Genomic DNA, 22,909 nt, shown 5'->3' with positions numbered 1-22,909 from the left:
CGAGGTTTTTGGACCTGTAGTCCAAACCTCTGAAGGTGTAAAATCATTTGGCTATAAATGGATTTTTATGCAAAAAAGAAATGAGAGAAATAAAATTGTAAGATACAAGGCACGCCTTGTTGCACAATGATTCTCTCAAAGACCTAGGGTCAACTATGAAAAAACATATTCGCTTGTTATAAATGGAATAACTTTTTGATATCTCATCAGTTTAGCTGTACATAAAAATCTTTAAATACATCTAATGGATGTATTTACAACTTACCTTTATGGTTTACTTGATAATGAAATTTACATGAAAATTCAGAAGTATTAAAATTGCCTGAAGCATGTACTAAGTTTCGGGAGATGTACTCAATGAAACTGCAAAGATCATTATATGGTCTGAAACTAATCAGGGCGTATGTGGTATAATCGCCGTAGTGAGTACTAGATAAATGAAGGTTATATAAATGATATCATTTGTCTATGTGTTTTTATTAAGAAAACGGAATCAGAGTTTGTTATACTTACCGTTTATGTTGATGACATAAATCTCATTTGAACCCTGAAGAGGTCTAAAAGGCGATTGAATATATAAAGAAAGAATTTGAGATGAAACACTTTAGAAAGACAAAACTTTATTTTGGTCTGCAAATTGAATATTTAGCAAACGGGAAAAGACCCTAGAAAGACAAAACTTTGTTTAGTTCTGCAAATTGAATATTTAGCAAACGGGGTCTTTGTCCATCAATCTGCCTACACTGAGAAAATCTTAAAATGATTTTATATTGACAAAGCACATCCATTAAATACTCCAATGGTTGTTCGATCACTTGAAGAGGAAAAAGATCTATTTCGGCCTGCAGAAGAGGATGAAGAACTTCTTCGTCCTGAATTACCATATCTCAGTGCTATTGGTGCATTTATGTACCTTGCTAATGCAATCAGGCCTGATATAACATTTTTTGTTAATTTCCTGGCAATGTATAGTTCATCCCCAACGCGAAGGCATTGGAATGGTATCAAACATATTTTGCGATACCTAAAAGGTACCATTGATATGAGTTTGTTTTATACTAACAAAGATATAAGGTTGGAATGCGTCGTCTCCAAAATATCAAATTAAGTTTTCATCAGGGGGAGTAAAATACGCATTGCACTCTTTTTCCCTTAACCAAGATTTTGTCCCACTGGGTTTTCCTGGTAAGATTTTTAATGAGGCAACACTCAAGGCGTATTACCATATGTGTGTACTTTTTTTCCTTCACTAGGCTTTTTCCTACTGGATTTTTCCTAGTAAGATTTTTATCGAGGCACAACATCTATGGATATTGAAAATAACTATATATATACTTATTTTTTTACTAGAATTTTTCTTTTATATGGACATCCAAAGGGGAGTATTATGATATAAGTGAATGTTTTTTTCTTATGTGGGACCCACTTAAAGTGGGCAAGTTGCCCACTAGTTTTTTTTTCTCTTCTTTGTTGCTTATTTCTGGCTATAAATTGCTAGTTATTTTGGCATTGAAAAACATATACACAGATACGTTTTCACTCCTCTACTTCTCCTTCTTTCTCTTATTCTCCTTTCCTTCTTATTTTGTTAAGTTAGTTTATTTTATAACAAGTTACAATTTATAAATTTGATTTGAATTTAGTAAAGAGAAAAATGTCTATTAAAAAGTTCAATAAAAATCATTTTCCAATAAGACAAAGTTGCCCAAATGGTAAACACTTTCTAAAAGAGGAGTAAAATAATAATAATTTTCCCTTGTTAAAAAAAGGTCGAAGCATCTCTTTATGATTATATCCCAAAAAATGTATATTTAAATTCATGTCTAATTTTATTCCCTTAATGTTCTATTTTAATATTATTATCAATTCTGGCAATGGTAATAGACTATTAATGAGTCATGATGAACCATTAACTATTCTTTATTATTCATTGACATTTACTACTTTTTAATGTCTATTATTCATTAGCCATCAATCCATAACTTTGTCATTAACTGCTTATTAATGCTAAAGGCCCTTCAACCATTTTTGATGAACTTAGATGAACATAAACAAATTATTGCTCTCATTTCGTTCTTATCATGAATAATACTCCACTGCTTATGTGACTTTTATCCCTCTTTTTCTCTGTTTGCTTATGAATTAACCATTACTTTTTTGAAGAGTCGGCTATACATGGAAGTCTCAGCTCATGCATCGATTTATAAATTGAAATAACCTTTGGTCTCTCACTTCCTTCTATTCAAAAGACAAACAACTTCTTTAAACAAAAAGGCCCTAAGATGGTTCTTCTAAACACTTTCAAGTTTTTTTGCACTTGTAAGTTTTGCACAACATAGGATCGGATGTATTTTCAAGAATCCTGTTAACCAAAAGTTTCTACATCTGCACATGTGATGACATTTTTTCGAATAAGCATCCTTATATGGTCATCATGAGGATCAATCAACTTTTATTTTGGAGAAGCTACTTATGAAACATGACATGAAGTACTATTATACAAAACAATGAAACATGACACATGAAGTATATAATCTAAAGCTATGAGACATGACATGATTATCCACAAAAATAATTCTCACAAATGATATCATTTGGAGTTGATTTAGATCAATTTGAATCAAAATTGTATTAAATTTTTACTCAATAAGCTACGTTATCAATTATGACAATCTGCAATAATTTATGACCAAATTCCGGTTATTTGTTAGGATTTAAGACAAGACCAGGTTGCTCATCAATTTGAAATCAGTTAGAATTATCCGTGACCAAGTTGTGTCAATCTGATATGATTTGTGAAGTATGTTTTGATCATGAATTAAAAATTCAGTTGATTTATAAGATTCTGCACCTAATATTGAAAACAAATCTATTTTTATATAGAACTTTTTGAAAATGAAGCCAAATTCTCTTCCGCCTTTTTCTTTTGAATAAGCATTCTTCTTTACCACGATTTCTACAGTCTTCCTATTTATCCGTCAGGTAAGTTCTTCAAGAGATAACGACGCATCACTACTTTTTTACATTGGCACTTTTTTCTTTTTCAAATATGCTAGGGATCATTCTAGCATGATGCTTTCCCGTTTTCACAAAATTTACTTTTGTTCCACGTAAGTATCTCATTAGTTGTTTATATCAAGCCTAAACACAAATCAGGTATATCTGAAAAGCAGTTCACCCACAATTTCTTGATGATTATCAACAAAATTAATTACATGTATGTATCGTGAGAAATTTGAGTGTAGGTTTGATTGTTTGATTATTTTCCATGAAGGATTACAGGGAATCAAGTAAGATTTTTGAATGTACTGTTTGTATTTTATTGGTTATATATTGTGTGTTCAGTATATATTATTTTTTTTTTTTACTTTCGTCTCTTAGATTTCAACCTTTTGCTTGAATAGAATTGCTTAGAGGACCTCTATATGATGTTTTAGTGCAGTTTGCTTTTGGGGTGAATCACCGGTTGAAGTAAATTCTGTTTGGGGGAGGAAGCACCACAACTAAAGTTTGATATGATGAAAATAATGAAAATAAATTGGACACGAGAATTTTACGTGAAAACCCCTCTAAATGATAGAAGGGAAAAACCACGGGGTAGAAGGATCTCACTATAAAAATATGGAGTACACAGCTCTCAAATACAAGGAGAAAACAACAATTAACACTTCTCTCTTGTAAAAGGAACAACTACTAAAGAGGACACTCAAGACTACAATATTTATCTTGGTGTATAACTCTCTTTGTATTCTTACTCTCTCTTTCTGGGATGGGATAAATGAGAGCAAGAGGTCTTCTAATTATAGGAAACTAGAAACGCGTAAAATCCGCGTATTGAACCTTCCTTTTTGACTACGCGTTCAAAACGCGTTTTGTTGACTACGCGTTCAAAACGCGTTTTGACTATCTTGCATTCTCCCACTTGAAGATTTAATTGAGAATCAATTAAGTCTTCACACCATCCTTTCTACCCAATTATTGCAATGTTACGTTTCTGCTAGGCCAATAGAAGATCGACACCATATGAACTTGTTACTGTTGATCGGCTTCATAAACATATCTGCCAGGTTGTCATTAGTGTGAATTTTCTGAATATCCACACTGCCTTCTTCCACCTTCTCACGAACAAAGTGATACTGAACTCGTATGTGCTTTGTCCTTGAATGAAATGCCGGATTCTTTGCAAGATGCAAAGCGCTCTGACTGTCACAAAACAGAGCAATCTTCTCTTGTTTATGCCCGAGCTCCTCCAGTAACATCTGCATCCATATTGCTTCTTTGCTAGCTTGTGTAGCTGCTACATATTCTGCTTCCGTCGTAGATGTAGCCACGATAGATTGCAGTTTTGAAACCCAGCTTACAGCTCCTCCAGCAAGAGTAAATACATAACCTGTGGTGGACTTCCTTTTATCAAGATCACCTGCATAATCTGAATCAACATAACCTTTAACAGTAAAGTCTGATCCTCCATAACACATTGTAACATCTGAGGTACCCTTGATGTATCTTAGGATCCTCTTAACAGTATTCCAATGCTCTCTTCCAGGATTAGCCATGTACCGACTAACCACTCCCACTGCTTGTGCAATGTCAGGTCTTGTACATACCATAGCGAACATTAAACTTCCCACTGTTGATGCATACGGTACTCGAGACATCTCCATCCTCTCTGCTTCATTGCTAGGACACATACTTGAGGATAACTTGAAATTAATAGGAAGTGGGGTAGAAATTGACTTACAGTCTTGCATCTTGAAGCGTCTCAAGATTTTCTTCAAGTAGTTCTTTTGAGAAAGCCAAATCTTCCTATTATTTCTGTCTCGGTGAATTTGCATCCCTAGAATCTTGTTTGCTGGTCCCAAGTCCTTCATTTCAAACTCTCTAGCCAACTGTGCCTTTAAATTTGTGAGACGATCTTTGTTGGGGCCTGCTACCAACATGTCGTCAACATACAACAGCAAAATAACAAAATCTTCATCACCAAATCTCTTGTAATAAACACAAGGATCTGAACTATGTCTGTTGTATCCAAGGCTTATAATGAAGGAATCAAATCTCTTATACCAACATCTCGGCGCCTGTTTGAGACCGTATAGAGATTTGTTCAACCTGCAAACCAAGTTCTTTTTTCCCTATTCTTCAAAACCTTCTGGTTGGAAAATATAAATTTCTTCTTCAAGTTCTCCATGAAGAAATGCAGTTTTGACATCTAACTGCTCCAAGTACAAGTCAAATGTAGCACACATCGCCAGGACCACTCGAATTGTTGTGAATCGAACCACCGGAGAAAATATCTCATTGAAGTCTATACCTTCTTTCTGAGCGAATCCTTTCATCACCAATCTTGCACGATACTTCTCCACTTGATCATTACCATTGCGTTTGATCTTGTAGACCCATTTATTTCCAATGGCCTTCCTTCCTTGTGGTAATTGAACAAGATCCCATATTTTATTTTTATGGAGAGCTTCAATTTCTTCTTGCATTGCTGCCACCCACAGAGATGATTCTTGGCCTTTTATAGCTTCTTGAAAGGTTGAAGGCTCTCCATCTTCTGTTAATAGACAGTATGCAATATTACTCTCCACAGAATAATCTGAGTGCCAAGCTGGTTCTCTTCTCTCCCTAGTTGACCGTCGAACTTCTGGAGTTTCGATCTCAGCTTGCTCTTGTTCTTCGTGCTCTGGTGCTGCTTCAGAAGAAACTGGAACTTCTTCTATTTCTTCAACTTCAACTGTAGTAGTCTCTGATTTTTCTTTTGAAGTGCTACCTTCTTTTGCTTGTATCTTGTTTTCAACAAATACAACATCCCTGCTGATTACCACCTTGCGGGCTGTGGGATCCCACAAGCGATATCCCTTGACTCCATCAGCATACCCTAAGAAAATGCATTCCCTAGATTTTGGATCCAACTTTAATTTTTCTTGGGTGTTGTACATAACATAAGTAGGACTTCCGAATATATGTAAGCGAGAATAATCAGCTGGTTTTCCTGTCCACATCTCCATTGGCATTTTCAGATCAATTGCGGTTGATGGTGACCAATTGATCACATAACAGGCGGTTTTGACTGCTTCTGCCCAGAATGGTTTTTCCAACCCTACAATTGCCAACATAGCTCTTGTCCGTTCCAATAAGGTTCTATTCATCCGCTCTGCTACTCCATTTTGTTGTGGAGTATATGCCACCGTGAACTGTCTTTTAATACCTTTTTGTTTACAAAAGTTATTAAATTCATCACCAGTGTATTCTCCTCCATTATCTGTCCTCAAACACTTGATCTTTTTCTCAGATTCAAGTTCCACCCGCGCTTTGAATTCTTTGAAAACTGAAAAAACATCTGCCTTCCTCTTAATTGGATACACCCAACTTCTCCTGGAGTAATTATCGATGAATGACACGAAATACTTTGCTCCTCCTAGAGACTCCACCGGTGCTTGCCAAACATCAGAGTGAACCAGATCTAGTATTTCCTTGCTTTTAGCAGAGGAACTGCTAAACTTCAGTCTATTTTGCTTACTGGTAACACAATGCTCACAAAAGGGTAGTGAAACCTTTTTGAGCCCTGAAAAAAGTTTTTTCTCAGCAAGAATCTTCAAACCTCGTTCCGACATATGGCCAAGTTTACGATGTCACATCATCGTTGATTCTTCAAATGAACTTGCTAACGCGGTTGATGTTTCTCCTTCTTGGTGTGTTTCACCTTTAAGCACATATAGGTTTGCCGCAAGTTTTTCCGCTTTCATTACTACAAGCGCTCCTTTGGATATTCTCATGACTCCACCATGAGTCTTATATGAACATTCATTATCATCTAGTTTTCCTAAAGACAATAGATTCTTCTTCAAGTCTTTTACATGTCGTACCTCCTGAATGGTGCGAACTGTGCCATCATATATTTTTATTTTGATGGACCCAATACCAATAACATCCAAAGCATGATCGTTTCCCATGAACACAGACCCTCTTGAGATAGGATTATATTGATGGAACCATTCTCTCCTAGAAGTCATGTGCCATGTTGCTCCTGTGTCCATGATCTAGACATCAGCGAAACATTTTCTGCCTTCATTATTTGATATTGCCTCACTACATAAAATATCACCATCATCCGAGGTACATACAATATTCCCTTGAGCATTTGATGGCTCAGGGTTTTCACTCTTCTTCTTGAACCGACAATCTTTCTTGAAGTGCCCTTTTTTGCTACAGTTGTAGCATTTGATATTCTTCTTACTTCTTGATTGAGATCTACCGTGATTGTGACTCCCACTAGGGCTACGTTCCGTTGGTCTTCCTCTCACCATCATCAAGGCTTCAGCTTGCTGCGAACTTGCTTGTCTGTCTTCCTTATTTTTGCGCCGATTTTCTTCTTCCAAGACAGCGACTGCAATTTCATCGAAAACTAGATTGTCTGTATTGTTCGTCAGGTTGATGATGAGTTGATCATACGAGTCAGGCAGACTTTGAAGTAGAAGCTCTGCACGTTCAGTCCCCTCTATTTTGCAACCCATTATTGTAAGTTGCGAAAACAGAGTATTCAAAGTATTGATGTGCTCAGTAACTGACATGGATTCTGCCGTTCGAAGAGTACACAATCTTCTTTTTAAGAAGATTTTATTATGTAAAGACTTGGCCTCATACAACCCCGTAAGAGTATCCCATATTTCCTTCGTCGTCCGCTTTTCCGCCACACTAGACAACACTTGATCAGCTAGTGCCAAGTGTAGATCAGCAACTGCATTGTTGTCTATGTCGTTCCACTTGTTGTCGTCAACAAAGTCTGTGGGCCTGCCTTCAATTGCAGCTAAGCAATTGTCTTTTCTCAGTATTGCTTTTATTTTTATTTTCCACAATGAGAAATTTGTCCCATTGAATTTCTCAACGTCAAACTTTGTTGTACTCGACATTGTTATTTGCTTCACACCCTTCTAGATCGTTTCCGAATATTTTTGCGAACAATCGTGACAAACTGTACTGTCACTGAATTTTACTATTCACCTGAATAGTACTATTCACCGAATTTTACTATTCACGAAAAGTTACTATTCACAAATAGTACCTTCGTATAAAATAGACAGAATAACCGAGGGCTCTGATACCACTGTTGGGGGGAGGAAGCACCACAACTAAAGTTTGATATGATGAAAATAATGAAAATAAATTGGACACAAGAATTTTACGTGGAAACCCCTCTAAATGATAGAAGGGAAAAAACCACGGGGTAGAAGGATCTCACTATAAAAATATGGAGTACACAGCTCTCAAATACAAGGAGAAAACAACAATTAACACTTCTCTCTTGTAAAAGGAACAACTACTAAAGAGGACACTCAAGACTACAATATTTATCTTGGTGTATAACTCTCTTTGTATTCTTACTCTCTCTTTCTGGGATGGGATAAATGAGAGCAAGAGGTCTTCTAATTATAGGAAACTAGAAACGCGTAAAATCCGCGTATTGAACCTTCCTTTTTGACTACGCGTTCAAAACGCGTTTTGACTATCTTGCAAATTCTTATATTTAGGTTCGAAGTTAGACTCTGAAAGGCCGATTTTCTTATTGCAACATTTTTATTTCTATCAATCAAGTAGTATTATGTGCAGATTTGTTTTGATCACTATTCTTCAATTTTTTCTATTACCTGTTGAGTTCTTTTTGGAACGGTTGAACCAAAATAGAAGAACTAAGTACGAAGAAGAATCTCAGTTTTCTTAACTATTTTATTAAAGTGAAACCACAGTTTCTAAGGCATAAGAGCTTATATTAATATCTAATGATAAATATTACTGCATCTTGGACAAAACAATTAGCGAGGTTTCTTAGTTATACATCATAAGTAAGATTTCATTGTTCCATATCTTTTATGCAGAAATCTCCTTCTCGATTGTTGATAATTTTCCTCTTCTCTGGAATGGAGTGAATACCAGTATCGATTTGAAAGATTTAAGGTATATACTCTTTATCAAATTTGGTTGAAGCATTTTGAATCTTTGTCGTGTCGTAAATGTAAAACTCACTTCTGAATAGAAGTATAACCAAAGTTATGAGGAATTTAAAGAAAGGAACTATATCTCTTATTGAGTGTGAAACCTTCAATACGACGCAACATTTGATACAAAAATTAATGAGAATAGTGGGTCTTACCAACAGGAGCAATATAATGAACTTGAAATTGAAAATAAACAATAAAAATAACTATGAAAGTGAAAAAGAAAATAATTTCTCATGCCTATAGAAACTTCAAAAGAGGACAAAGATAAGAGCAAATTGTGTAATTTATTTTTTTTATTGGAAAATTTATCTCTGGTTCTCTAAAATTTCACAAAAAAGTTAGCTAAATATTGTATGTTACAGATGAGTCACATTGATTTTGCTAAGACAAATGGTTGCTAAGTTCAATAGTGCTCAGTTCAAATGATAAGGGATGTACTTTAAAATTTTGAACAATCTTGAAAAATATGACGAATGAGGCAGAAAGCTTTTTATTTATTCAGTTTTTGTTTATATTGTAATTAGTCTTAGTGACTTAGAAAATTACGTTTTATAGAGAAAGTGCATTTATTATCTACAAGTTTTAGTAGCTAAAATTCATCTTTCTTATGTATTCCTCTCTGGTCTTTTATTTGTTGTTGTTGATTGTTACATTTTTATTTGCAGATTTCATAGTAGATGGTGGAGCACAGATACCTGATGAGGATGATGTCATCTCAATCATATACTTCTTATATACTTCTTTTAACTTAAGATGAGCACTCTCTAGATCAGAAGATTCTGCCATCCGAACAACTATTACACTTCTAAACAATTTAGAAACATATTCGGGATATTTCACAAGATAGTAAAATACTTTGAGTCCCATTCTTGTGTCTTATGAATACACTAGACAATTTATTGCTATGCATTGTACTATTGTCATCAGAAGACACTCTTCCAACACTCAGTTTGATAAATAAATTAGTGTTAATCCACTGCAACAACCAATAAAATAAAGACTTATATTTTCTCTTATGTCTTTCAATCTTATATATGTTGATTAGAAAAGCAGAACATGAGCGAGGAGTGAAAAGGGGGAATGAGGATTATATATAGTTGAACTATTTTTAAAGATTTGCTATGTTTGCTTTGAAAGTTTTCAAGAGCTGGTCGATGAAGCATATCCATAAGGAAGTCAAGAATTGGTGCGATTTGTTTTTGCATAAAAATAATGATCGGAGGTCGAACATTAAGCTTGTCTTTGTTGATTATTGGTTTATTTCTTAAGGAATTGGTAATGGTCTGTTTTGGACTTTAGTCTACTGCCAGGGACTTGAGGATCTGTATGCACTAATTGTTGATACCTTAAATGAGTACACCAGAACTTTTTAAGTGAAATTTAAAGTGCTGAAATGTGAAATTTAGAGTATTTAAATATGCTGAATTGTGCAAATTTTTATGGTGAAGTTTATAGAGTCTTAAAAATGTGCAGAATTTGTGCTACAATATGACACATTACCAGGCAAAAATGCTCTGAAAATGTGTTGAAATCTGAATTTTTATGAAGTGTAGTGTGCTGAAATGTGAAGCTGATTTGTGGTGAGAGTATTCTGTAATGTGGAGATGATTTGAGGTGAAAGTGTGCTGAAACTTCACTAAAAAAGTGCAGATTTTTTCTGCCAATTTTCACTAACAATTTGGTGTTCAGTTGAAACTTTGCTTGCAAATTTTTAAACCAAATTAACACTAGCAAATTTCATGGAAATTTTGTAATGTTAGACATACATGATGGAAGTAGTTTCCATTAAGTTTGCTGAAATAATAAAATTACTTCCAAATCAATACAAATAAGTTGCGAACAACATTGCTGTCTTTTTCACAAATAAGTTAGGAAGAACATTATTGTCTTCTTCACCGGATATATTCTCTCTGGTCTGATAAGAGAGTTGGAGACATTAGGAGGTGTATTGTATATATGTCAAGGTTACTGGAATCCATTTTTCTTTAGAAGTTCTAATTATTTGACATTACTTGATAGGATCATATTTTGTAAAATCAGCTTAGAGTTGAGATACTCTAAGCTGATTGTATTTTTTTTTACTGTCTTGCAAAGCGTAGTTACTTTCATTATGTAATGGATTTCGTTATTTTAATTATTAATAAAATTTGCCCCTAAGCTCACTGTTTAGTTGTATATTAGTTAAAAAATAATATAAGAGAGTTGTTTTATCTAATGCAGGCAATATTAATTTATTAAGGGGATGAGATTGGATCCGTTTAGGATCCATTGAAATTACTTTGGTTGGGATGTTGTTGCTCTTCCTTGTGGCCATCGCAACAATTTTGTGTAGATTAATGCATATAATTGACCAGAAGCAAAATAGACTGGCAATTATTCTCTTACTTCTCTACATAGACAAATGTTGTTAAGACAAACTGATAGTTGTATTAACTTTGTCTACGTATTTCTTTAACCTGTTTATGTTATAAGTTAAAATAAAAAATAAGTTATTCAATATATTCTCTTCTCGGAGTTGTAAAATCAAATAGATTAAGAATGTAGACACATGTTGACAAACTTTTGTAAGTTAGAGATGTCTCAATCAGTGTATTGTAAAAGCCTTAAATGTGTTATTTTTTTATGCGTATATCATGAGACATCATTTAATCGAAATAATCATACGTTATTTCATCAAACTAAAAAAGATGTGCTTTTATATTTTCATTAACTTAATCAATTACACAACAAATTCAATAAGATGTAAGTTTATTGGGGTAGTTCACCACCGCACAAAGCGCGAATAATTTATCTAGTAAAAAAGATAAAACAAAACTGTATTACTAATTAAATCTTCTCTAGAAAAATATATTATTCTCTTAATAATAATAATAATACAACCTACTATTTTAATTGAACTAAAAGAAAAAAAGAGGAAAAAGGGAGCCTGGAGGAGACTGTTGGACTAAGGTGGGCCAGGTGGAGCAAGAAATAAAGGCGGGAAAAACGGAATGTTGATTCAAGGGTCCGTCTTGTTACTGCCTCAACAATGTGATCCAACAAAGACAATAAAACTCTGCCGGTAAAATCAAAGACGAAGAGTCACCGGCCGGCCAGTAGGAGGAGCTCTACCAACAAACGCCGCCTCCTTCTGGCTTCCACTGACTCGGGATCTCATTGTTAAAGCGTTACGTGCAAATGCACAAAACCTAACCAATTTCAACAAAAGCCTCTTCGTTGAAAAACTAGAGACGCCTGCGAATCGTCAGGTGACATAATTAAAGAAGATGAAGGCGAATTGGGAGGTTAAGGATTGCTGTAACCACGACCAAGTCATCTTCCTTGTCACCATTGGTGTCTACACCGTCTGCATTTTTGTCGTAACCTTCTCTCCATCTCTCTAATTCTCTTTAATGTCTTTATCTAATACTTTTTGTTTGTTTCTTCCTTCAAGATTTTTATATTCATTGCTTGTTCCTTTTAACAATTGAAACAGTTATGGAGAACATTTATTATAACGCCTTTCAAGCTCATTACTGTGTTTCTTCATGAAGTAAGCCATGCAATTGCTTGTAAGCTCACATGTGGAGAGGTAATCTCTCCTCGTCAATTCTATAGATGTAAATAATTTAGGAATTTCATCAAAACCATCTGTACTTTTATATCAATCCAATTCCATTCTACTAAGTGACAGTCTTTGGCTTCAGTGCAATGTATATGTATTGCAATTTAGTAGGATTTGGTTAAATTGTTTTGCTCCTTGATGCTTAGAAAAAGAGATTTAAGATGTCAATTATTTCAGAAACTCTTAAGTCAGACTTAATTACATCAGATGTTGATATTCCATTTGAACTGTTGTGCAAGTCGAGTGGTAATCTTGCTGGGATGGTCGAGTTCCAGAATTTCTCAAGAAGTCCTATCTACTTAACAAGACTTACTAATTCACAACGAGAAGTTTGGAGAAAGATATTATCATAGGATAAATAAGATTTAAAGAGAATAGTCTGACCTCTAAAGTTAACTTGGGCTATTAAAATGAGACAGAACTAGTATTTCTCTATGATGCAGCCCATGTAACAGAATTTTCATCTTCAGAAAGGTGCACATGAGTTTGGGATAATCATCCATAAAGGAAAATAGAATTCGTTTGGGACAAAGGAATCTGCTTTAAGAAATGTAGTGGTATGGTTCAACCATAGTTAGTTGTCAAGTCAGACAAACTATTTATACAACATGAGATTCACTATTTACACCAAAACTATAAATTAAAAAAAATGAGTTGCCTTAAAAGTTAAACCCTGGTATCATGTGACTTGTGGTAAATGATAAGGCATGGTTTGGGTGCTGCTTCATGCTAGATTGTCACATGCAGAATTGGTTGCCCAGATCAATACAAGTTATAATGTAATAAATAATTTACACATTAGTTTTTATATATTCTGAACAACCCTTTTTCTGGTTTACTAGCACAGGTAGTGGGCATAAAAGTTCATGCCAATGAGGGGGGAGTGACACAAACTCGTGGTGGTCTTTCTTGGGTGATATTGCCTGCTGGATGTAATTACCCTTCCTTGAAACAATTTCAAATATACTTTTAAGCGCTTAGCGCTTCATTTCCTAAAAGACAAAATGAAGTATCTTCTTAAATTCCAAATTGATATGCATTTCAAAGTTAGCTCCTCCACTGTAGTTAGCTTTGTCTACTTAACCTTTTCTTTCACTGACTATTATTGTGCTCTTTGTATTTATTTTTTTTGGCATAAAGATCTGGGTTCGTCTTTTTGGGGAATGGTTCTCATACTCGCATCAACAAATGTTCTCAGTGCAATGATAGCAGCTGGTTGTTTTATTGCCGCTTTGCTTATCGTGCTCTGCCTTGCAAAAAATGTATGAAACTAAGAAAAAACTTGCATTTATATGTTGAACCATGATTGCAGATAATCAGGTCTTTAAATTTATTGTATCTCAAGTTTTATTTTTTACTTGTGTAGTCTAACCTTGCTTTTCTTTCTTGAACAGTGGACACTTCGTGGACTTTGCATCGGTTTGTACATTCAGGATCCTGATAAGTTTTAGTACTTGATATACAATTGCTATTTTGTCTTCAGTCATTGATCGCAACAGACTGGATTTTGCAGGATTTATCATTTTCATTGGTGGAATTTGGGCTCTGCAAATACAAACGGAAGTTCGTATGCTTCGTTATGTAATTCTCTTCATAGGTATGAGCTTATCTTCGTCCTTTCTCCTTTCTATTTTGTTGTGTTGCTTATAAGGGTTTTCTCATTTACTGCAGGTGTTATGAACAGCTTGTTTTCCGTTTATGGTATGACGTATCCTTTCTATTTGTGAAATATGAATTCTCCATTGAAGATGTGACATGGCCTAACAAATATGACAGTGCAGATATCTATGATGATTTAATATCTCGAAGAGTGAACACAAGTGATGCTGAGAAATTTGCTGAACTTTGTCCCTGCTGTTGTGCTGGTCCTTTTTGGGGAGTCCTCTGGTTAGTCATAGTTTTAAAGAGGAGCTGATTCTTCTCATCATTTTGTGGTTCTACATTATTCACTTACTGTGAACAATTTTATAGGGGAATGATATCTTTTGCATTTCTTTTTGGAGCTATGTACCTTGGCCTTGCCCTTTTATCTTGAGGTATTTTCTTGGCTGCAAACTTCCTCTTTTTATCTTTATGGTTTTATCAGTTCTCTCAGACGGGTGTTTTATGGGATTTGTATATGGCCTTCATCAGTTCTGAGTATTACTCCTAGTTTTGTTAACTTGTAATGCATTAGTGATCACCTTTTTTTGTTTTAAAGAAAGGAATTGAAGTGTTAGACCTGCCAATTGTTAATATAGAAACATAGAAGTGATGTTATGAGAAAGCTTGATTTGTTCTTAGGTTCTCAGTGACTTATATTGTTTTGTATTCTTCTCAAGGACCAAAGGGGCTAGACTTATGTGCATTATGATACTTTTAGCTTTGGGTTTTCCTCAGAATCTGATTCTTTTCACCTTTTTAGGTCTTTCAATGGGTTTAACGTCCTTACAATATGGCAGTGCAGAGTTCCTGTCGTCTCATCAGTCTTTTGGTTATTTAAATGGCTGTTGTATAGTATTTCATCAACATTAGATGCGACATTCATTTTTGCCCAGGGATGCACTCTTGTCCTCAACCCAGTGGGCACATTCTTTTTATCCCTATTAGAGGGGGTTAGTACAGTTATGACTTGTATTTGTATAGCAAAATCAAATACCATGGTTTCCAGGTCAGCTGATTCATGTGATAGAACTTCTCCAGACATTTGTAATTCGACAACATCATAGGAGTTGCTAAGAGTAAATTCAAGAAAAGAGCCTATTGTGTGGGAAATCCTTCAAGAAGTGCAAAGACATCCTCTCTTGTTGAACAGAGCACTAGGCATACAGGCAGTCTAGCCTGTTTTAATGGAGGGGACGCGTCTTTTCACATCCATTAGTTCATAAATTGGGAAATAGAAAATTGTTTTGAGTCTACCAAGTCTCCATTTCACTGTAAATAAATTGAGTACAGTGGGTTATTTGATGCCCGAACATGAATTGTACCCCTTGTATTTTGTTCAACTAGATTCAAGCGAGTGTAAAGAAGTTGATTTGTTTTCCACTGCTGTTATGCTTGCACATAACTTTGAGGTCAAAAGTGTGGTTTTCGGGAAATTGGGAGTTGTGGAGGATGGTCTTTTTCCTTCTGCCCCCCCCCCCCCCCCCCCAACAATTGATTCTTTCGAAATGCTACCCGCAAAATCTCCCAAGTTCTGATAATTTCTCGTTTTAGCATTCTAAAACAACCATTACTGAGGGTTTATGTACCATACCAAGTTGTTTTAACAAAAGGACTGAAACTATGCACTCTTATTCTCAAGATAATATTCTAGACGAGAGATGCATCAAGATACTTGTTCCATTTAGAAATCTTTACATTTTTCCAAGATCCTTGTTCCACTTCACTTTGCAAGAGTTGAACCAAATAATAACTGAGATTTTTAGTCATATCCTTCCCGTCATTCTGATTTTGAAAATTACAACCAATAGATACTGTATATGCAAAGAGTAGGGCAATTGAGATGGATAAAGTAGCACACTACCAAACTTCAGATAACATATGTAACAAACCAATGTATGGTCAAGTCGTACAAGTTACAAAGGTGTTAGACAATTGTATATATGAGAAAATTATCCCGTAGCAATCCCACCAGCCGGAAAACCACCAAACAAACCTAAACTGGTTTGGTTCATTGATTCATTCTACTACAACCTCTTGCACCCTTATAAAGACGGTCAATGGCTACAGCCATGACGCAGTACACACTACAACTTAGGGATAAGTTGCACTTAAATACTCGCAGGGATCAATTAAACCTACTATGTAGCTGGTCATGCCAGTCAACCAATAAACTTGGTTTGGTCAAGAATATTCCATTTCACCGATTTGTATTAATATACTTCCAGCAAAACATTTGGGACATGGACTTGGTGATGGCTGCCTGACCTTCTGACATAATTTAGATAGTAGGTTGGCCAAAAAAAGCCTTCATCTTAAAAATCTGGTATCATGATGCTTGGAAAGTGATAATACACACAATCATATGTCCAAATCATCATCAGGGTCCTCATCTGAATCTGGCATCTCATCATCTGAATCCCGAAAATATATTATTTCACCCCTCCCAGAATCCTCCGTTTTTTGTGGTTTATCAACTGAAGCTTGTTTCTCCTCGGTTTCGCTCTCATTAAGGGATTTGCGACCATCATAGATTTGAATGGGTTTACCAGTTCCTGAGAGAGGCAAACCAACATTTTTTACTTCCAAACTGAAAGATAAACAAACCAAAACGAAAAATATGTTTCTGGGCTGAGTTCTCATTATATCCACCCGTTGGCTGAATCTATGATAACAAGCTAAACTGAAGGTCCATTCATACCTTGGTGTTCAAATGGGAGTACGACTTTTGCCCGGTCCAATCTCTCCTTCTCTGACAGATCTAAATTGAATTGCACCTACACAACAATTATTTTGACATAAACGTAAATGAGCCCACTTCTAATTCCTCACAAAATCCGTGCATGTATCACAACAGGAGCTCATTGCAGCTGTATGCTTGGACCAATTAAAGGAAAGGGGAAGAAACTAGTACTATTGTATTAGGTTTGTACTGCAAAATAACTCACCTTAGGAACAAGACTTTGGGCAATGATTCCATCTTCAGATGAAACTTCTGCAAATTTTAAGCCTGATCCCTCAACATAAAGCTCTTCCCTCTAAGAACAGATTTTTAACAGTTTAAGATAAAGTGCTCATGCTCTTAATTTACAAAGGAATAATAACTTTTCCTTTTTTCCAATATTCTATGTTCTCTTTTTTTTAGAGGGGGGAGGGGGAGTTAAGAAGGTTTACCATCACTCTGACACGTCCATTTCTGCGTTTAAGGCGTACATGAACCTTCCCTCTTTTAAAGCACTGTTCCACCATCGGAAGGTCCTCTGAGGTGCTTCTCTGTTTATTTGTTCTTGGAATTATTGGCTCCACATCTGCATGCATAGTGGACAAATATTCAAGAGTGGCAGCCACCTTGGCCTCGTGAAGGTCGACATGCAACAAACAAAAGATGCATGAGACCTGGTCTGCAAGAAAAATAAATTCGTTTAGGCAACCTCGTGATACAAACAAGAACAAGCAAAGACTATTTGGTTTCCAAAAAAAAAAAAAAAAAGCAAAATGGATATTCTCGGCAAATTCTTCCAATCACAAATTTCTCACTCTTCAATTTTTAGGAATTCTCTTCAGGGAATTTTTCAGTCAAGACAAGCATTTCCATATATCAGGCGACAAAGGCCATGACTAATTTGGTTTCCAAAAAAAAAAAGCAAAAAAAGACATTCTTTGACAAATTCTTCCATTCTCAAATTTCTCCCTCCTTTTAACTTTTAGGAATTCTCTTCGTGGAATTTTTCAGTCAAGACAAGCATTCCACATATCAGGTGACAGAAGAAATTGCCTAATACCTTTAAAATAGGAGATCAAGGTGAGCAACTGATAGTTTCACATCTAACCTTTGAAGAATGTCCATCCTTATTCCAAAAGTTACAAGTGAATAACGAATAAAAGGATTAACCTTTGTGAGACTTTGGTTTTCTGATTTCTTAACGCAGATAGTAATATCTAACAGACTCCGAGAATAAGTTAATCAATTGAACTGATGAGGACCTTAAGCCTACTTCAAAGATCAGTTATACTTGAACCAACTCAAATTAGATGCAACTTAACAGAAAAAAGAGTTCGGCAAATTACAAGGAAGGCTCTTCTGCCAATGTCTTTTCCAGACATAAGATACTGGACACTATCAATACCAACCAGACTTTTAAGCTGTAAGAATTGCAATACAGAGTAATGCTCATATGCAAACTACATTCAGTAGTTCAAGGCTGATGCCACCTGGCAATTCAGATTTCATTTGAGCTCTGTTTGACGGCATTAACAAAGTTTGATGACTTCATTTTTCAGCTTTCTCAATGTGTTCTACATCATGTTTATGCCAGGTAAACAAAAATAAAGGATAACTTTTTTCCAGAAAAGCAGACAGTGATGAGAACAAATTACAATTTGCTAGATGGCAGAGGCACCACATAGAAATCAGAACAGAGTTATGAAGGCAGCATGACATCTCCTAAAACTTACCATGACAAGGAAACTGCATACATCTAGCATAAGGAAAATTTTGTCATCGTGAATTTTCCAGCAGGAAAATCTAGTTGTTTAGGTTAACATATAATTGTGGCGTGGAGATTATAAAAGATGGAAGCCAACAGCAAATCTTGATTTCATAGACAAGTGGCATAACACTTGCAACACGGTTTTTTTATCAATACGCTACAACAATCAATGGCCAAAAGCAACTGTGCCTACCATGACTGCGAAGATGACTTAATATTCTTGCAACAGAAGGTAAAGATGAATGTCTCAAGATCTCACTTACCTGGAAAAAAGAATAGAAAGTTAATTCGACGGTATTAAGAGAAATGGAGGAAGCATGAGAAGGGAGAGATTTGCTCTTTGCCTGTTTCGAAATGAGTATTAAAAAGTTATACATGACCAAATCTTAATGCGAAATTCAGTTAGTCTCTTCCAATAACTGAAGTTAAAAAAGTACACTTCTTCATTTTATCATCATAGCATTCAAACTGTATGTGCCTAGGTATCTATTTGTAATTATGAAACATTTAACTAGTTGATTCACTGCTAATCGGCTACGATAAGCAATCAACCAAAGGTGTAACATATTTAAAGTGATTAATTTGGAGCTAAAACTTAAGTACAGCTTTAAATGGTCTGGCTTTTTTCTCATAATTTCAAATTTACCTTTTGGTAGCGGAAAAACTTTGCATCAGAATTTCAGATGAAACATCACAAATCAGAACATCATATTACCTCAAAAAAGGAGGATATTTCTAGCCTATAAACACACTACCGAATAGCAAACCAAAATGTACTGCCTCTACTTAATTCTCAAGAGAAACTATTACATTTTTGGAGCTTTTAAGCTGATTTAAGATGAAAATGAAATATATCAGCTTCTTTTTTTGAGAAGTTAAATAGACAGAGTAAGACTGGTAAATCAAAGGCTTCATCATGTCCATGTAAATGAATTACTGTGGCACAGTGAAATTCCAAAAGCAGGTGTACCTGCTATGGACCATTGCATTCTAAACAGAACTCAGTTTCACAGAGCTGGTGGTACTATTTTGAATGAATTAAAGCATGATCTAGAAATGCAAAGTCCAACAGATAAATTAATCTTCACCTCCTATTTGTTGAAGACAAGTAAATAAACTTAAAAGAACTGAAAAATCTAATAAAACACCATGTTAAAGTGAGTTATAAATACCTTTATCAACACATTTTCCATTTCTAAAGTATCAGTTTCTGCACAAACTCATCGTAAAATATCTTGATCCGGTCAACTGAAACAGTTCTTCTGAGTAAGAAAGAGTTCAGAGTTTGTTTAAAAGATTATACAACTATTTAGGAACCGTATCTTATTTACTTTCAATATGGTGATAGTTGAACCAAGAATGATAAAACTATAATTCTCTGAACCTAATAGAGGTATATCAAGAAATTTGAATAAGCAACTGATGTTCGACTGCATATGCAAAAGATTTTTACAGTTTTGGTCAACTAGACAAGGAAATCGTTATATCTTCCATAACTTGACACATTCTGGAACCCAAACTTATTATACCCAAAAATTTCTATGGTTGCATTCAGCATCACTCCCAATGCAAAGAAACATTGACATTCACTAAGGGAGAGGAGAACTTTCAAGCCTTGTAACTGGAAAGCAATGCAGAAAAACTAAACAAAAAAAATCTAGGAAGTTTCCCCAACAAACTTGCACACAGTTCTAATTGCCATAGACAGCAGGATCAGTAACGTACTGACAAAATAAAAGGTACAGTGGTACTTAAGTATGCCGAGTGTCATGTTTTAATGTGATTGATATGTCATTCTTTAGAGAAATGAATACAATAAATTTTCATCCTTTTGTAGAAATTGATGACTAAAGGCGTAAGTGCTTTTTGCCTAGGTCAGGCATCCCATTTTGCAGTAATAAAAGAAGAGAGCCTTTTACGTGAATGCAGGACCAAAATTGCCTACACGGTTTCTGAGAAGTTTCCTTCAACAAAAACTAACTAGGACAAACTACTTTTTTGTTGCTCACTATCTAGTGATCACTACACATCTTTGCAACAAACAGTATCCAGAAGTGAAATAAAATCAATAAAGAAATCACTTGACACATAAGCAACATCCATTTTCAGCTCACTGAACCAAAACTGACGTTAAGTAGCATTACCGAGTCTATTGCAACTGCAAATCTCCCTTTTCCCTCTTCAACAATTTCTGCAACAATTGCAACGAACAAGATCAGTTTGAAATTTTGAATTATAATTTTTTATCCTAAACTTTGGGACTATCCAGATTAACAAGCAAAGCCTTACCTTTTCCAAGTTCAACAATGGAGGACAAAACCTTGTCCAATTCATTCAAGTTCTTACATAAACTAGTTTCCAGTACAGTCTCTTCGTAAGGATTTCGTACAGCTCCCCTCTCCATTAACTTGTTTTTCCATCCAAGAGGATCCGAATAGCAATCTAAAATTCTTAGCCTACTTTGTGAGCAAAATTCAGTACATAAAAAAATCATGCATTTTATCCTCATAATTAAAATTTACTCACTAAAAAAAGGAAGATTCTAACCATTTACTTGATGAAGAAACGTCGAAACCTTTATACTTCAACAGTTCAGCATAGAAAGATGGAGGCCGAGATAAAGCGACCAGCACAACACCTCTGTACGAACCATCAATCAACGAATTTATCAAAATATCACATAAAAGAAGTTTGATAACTATTAGTGAATTTCGTGAAGAAGTGAACTGACCGAGCTTGTGATTTACCGGCGAGAATGTTGGAAGTGAGTTGCGTAAGAATATGATTAAAGACGAAGGAACCGAGAGGCGTGTCGATAGTATCCTTTATCGTTAGAGCGGGAGCGTGTTCTCCTTCGAATGCTCCATCACGGAGAGCTCTGCAAATTGTTTCAGCCATTGTTGAACGCCGAGAACTGCGAACTCCGGATAGGGAAAAATGGCGGAGAAAAACCCTGGGTTTGAAGAAACTCGTAATGTTTATTTTGGCCCCTTGGGTTTTGATACCATTCACTCGACACCCAATTCTTTTTCTCTTTTAACCATTAAATTAAAATGTCTTTGTACAAAAAAGAAAGAAAAATATATAAATAAATAAATAAATAAAAAGAGATTTTATAAGTTTAAAAACTTCTTTGGTCCTACAAGTTATAATAGAAAAGAGATTAAGCTTATAATGATGTATTGTATCAATTTTTAATTTTCAACATTGTAGATGCACTCAAAAATATAGTAAATATTCATAAAATTAAACACAATTTGAGAAAATAAGTAACATTCTCAATGGTTATTTACATCTTGTTATTGCGAATGATAAGAATAATTCTAGCTAGCATATGACATTTTCGCATGCCTAAAAAGCAAATTGAAGTACCAATCACCTTTATCTCCCAAAATTATTAGTTGTTTAAAGTAGTGACAAGATTAAACTTTTCTCAGAACTTAATTAAAACAAACACTAACCAAATTGGCATGATGACTTTCTTAATAGTCTTCTTTTTTCTTGATGGATGGATGGATAATTAAAGGTTTTCGTTGATTTATGAATTACTTCATGAGACCTTAATTACTTTTGGTGTCCCAAAATAAATAATATGTTTACCTTTCTACTCTTTCGGAATGTTACTTTCTTTCTATTTCGGTAATAAAATTTGTATACACGTATGTTAAAGAATTATAATACAAAATTGACTCTTCAAAGAGTAACGAGTGACATAAATAAATTAAAGATGAGATTTTTGTCCCCAAAATGTGCAATTTTGACAAGAAAATTCCAAAAGTATGTAATTTTTGCGAAAACTTTTAAAATATGCAAAATACATATATATGTGAAAGATGATTTATTTGTGTTATAAATTAACTAAGGTAAATGTATATAATAGACAGTCTGAAAAATATAATTAACTTAAATGATAAATCACGTGATACAAATATAAAGGTGAGTATAATTATGGTGACATATTTGAATCATCGAAATTGACAGTAATATGCCATTTTGAAAGTTAAATTGAATGGTTTTAGAATATTGAAAGTCATGAACTCAGGGTAAAATGCACTTGTCAACTTCTTTATTCTGTGTGAAACCTCACCAAACAAATTACTTAATTAGCTAAGTTAAAAACTAACTAATTATTAGAATTAGATGATCTATCTATTTGGTCAAAATAATGTCTGCTCTAC

The 22,909-nt window shown here is 34.8% G+C and overlaps 2 protein-coding genes across 3 annotated transcripts; one reads left to right on the top strand and one right to left on the bottom strand.

Moving 5' to 3' along the window:
• Nucleotides 1–11,933: 11,933 nt before the first annotated feature.
• Nucleotides 11,934–15,622, top strand: LOC129873828 (uncharacterized). Of its 2 annotated transcripts, XM_055949017.1 has the most exons (10): nt 11,934–12,355; nt 12,472–12,567; nt 13,448–13,532; nt 13,741–13,862; nt 13,995–14,019; nt 14,114–14,197; nt 14,272–14,301; nt 14,382–14,487; nt 14,572–14,636; nt 15,005–15,622. In XM_055949017.1, exons 1-9 carry the CDS (start codon nt 12,263–12,265, stop codon nt 14,633–14,635), a joined length of 705 nt encoding a protein of 234 aa, XP_055804992.1. In that variant the 5' UTR covers nt 11,934–12,262; the 3' UTR covers nt 14,636; nt 15,005–15,622. The 2 variants fall into 2 exon arrangements, with proteins under 2 accessions (XP_055804992.1, XP_055804993.1); XM_055949018.1 differs by lacking the exon at nt 11,934–12,355 and having other exon boundaries at nt 12,478–12,567; nt 13,443–13,532.
• Nucleotides 15,623–16,087: 465 nt separating this feature from the next.
• LOC129874156 (elongator complex protein 5) lies at nt 16,088–21,711 on the bottom strand. The gene is made up of 9 exons (XM_055949400.1): nt 21,463–21,711; nt 21,279–21,371; nt 21,021–21,187; nt 20,876–20,922; nt 18,925–18,994; nt 17,416–17,642; nt 17,190–17,279; nt 16,943–17,018; nt 16,088–16,796 (listed from the first exon to the last, which is right to left on the bottom strand). Exons 1-9 carry the CDS (start codon nt 21,627–21,629, stop codon nt 16,603–16,605), a joined length of 1,131 nt encoding a protein of 376 aa, XP_055805375.1. The 5' UTR covers nt 21,630–21,711; the 3' UTR covers nt 16,088–16,602.
• Nucleotides 21,712–22,909: the final 1,198 nt, after the last annotated feature.

This window comes from Solanum dulcamara, chromosome 11 (genome assembly GCF_947179165.1).
Source record: "Solanum dulcamara chromosome 11, daSolDulc1.2, whole genome shotgun sequence".
Taxonomy (NCBI): domain Eukaryota; kingdom Viridiplantae; phylum Streptophyta; class Magnoliopsida; order Solanales; family Solanaceae; genus Solanum; species Solanum dulcamara.
The sequence above is the reverse complement of the archived record's forward strand: the minus strand, read 5'-3'. Positions and strand labels throughout refer to the sequence as shown.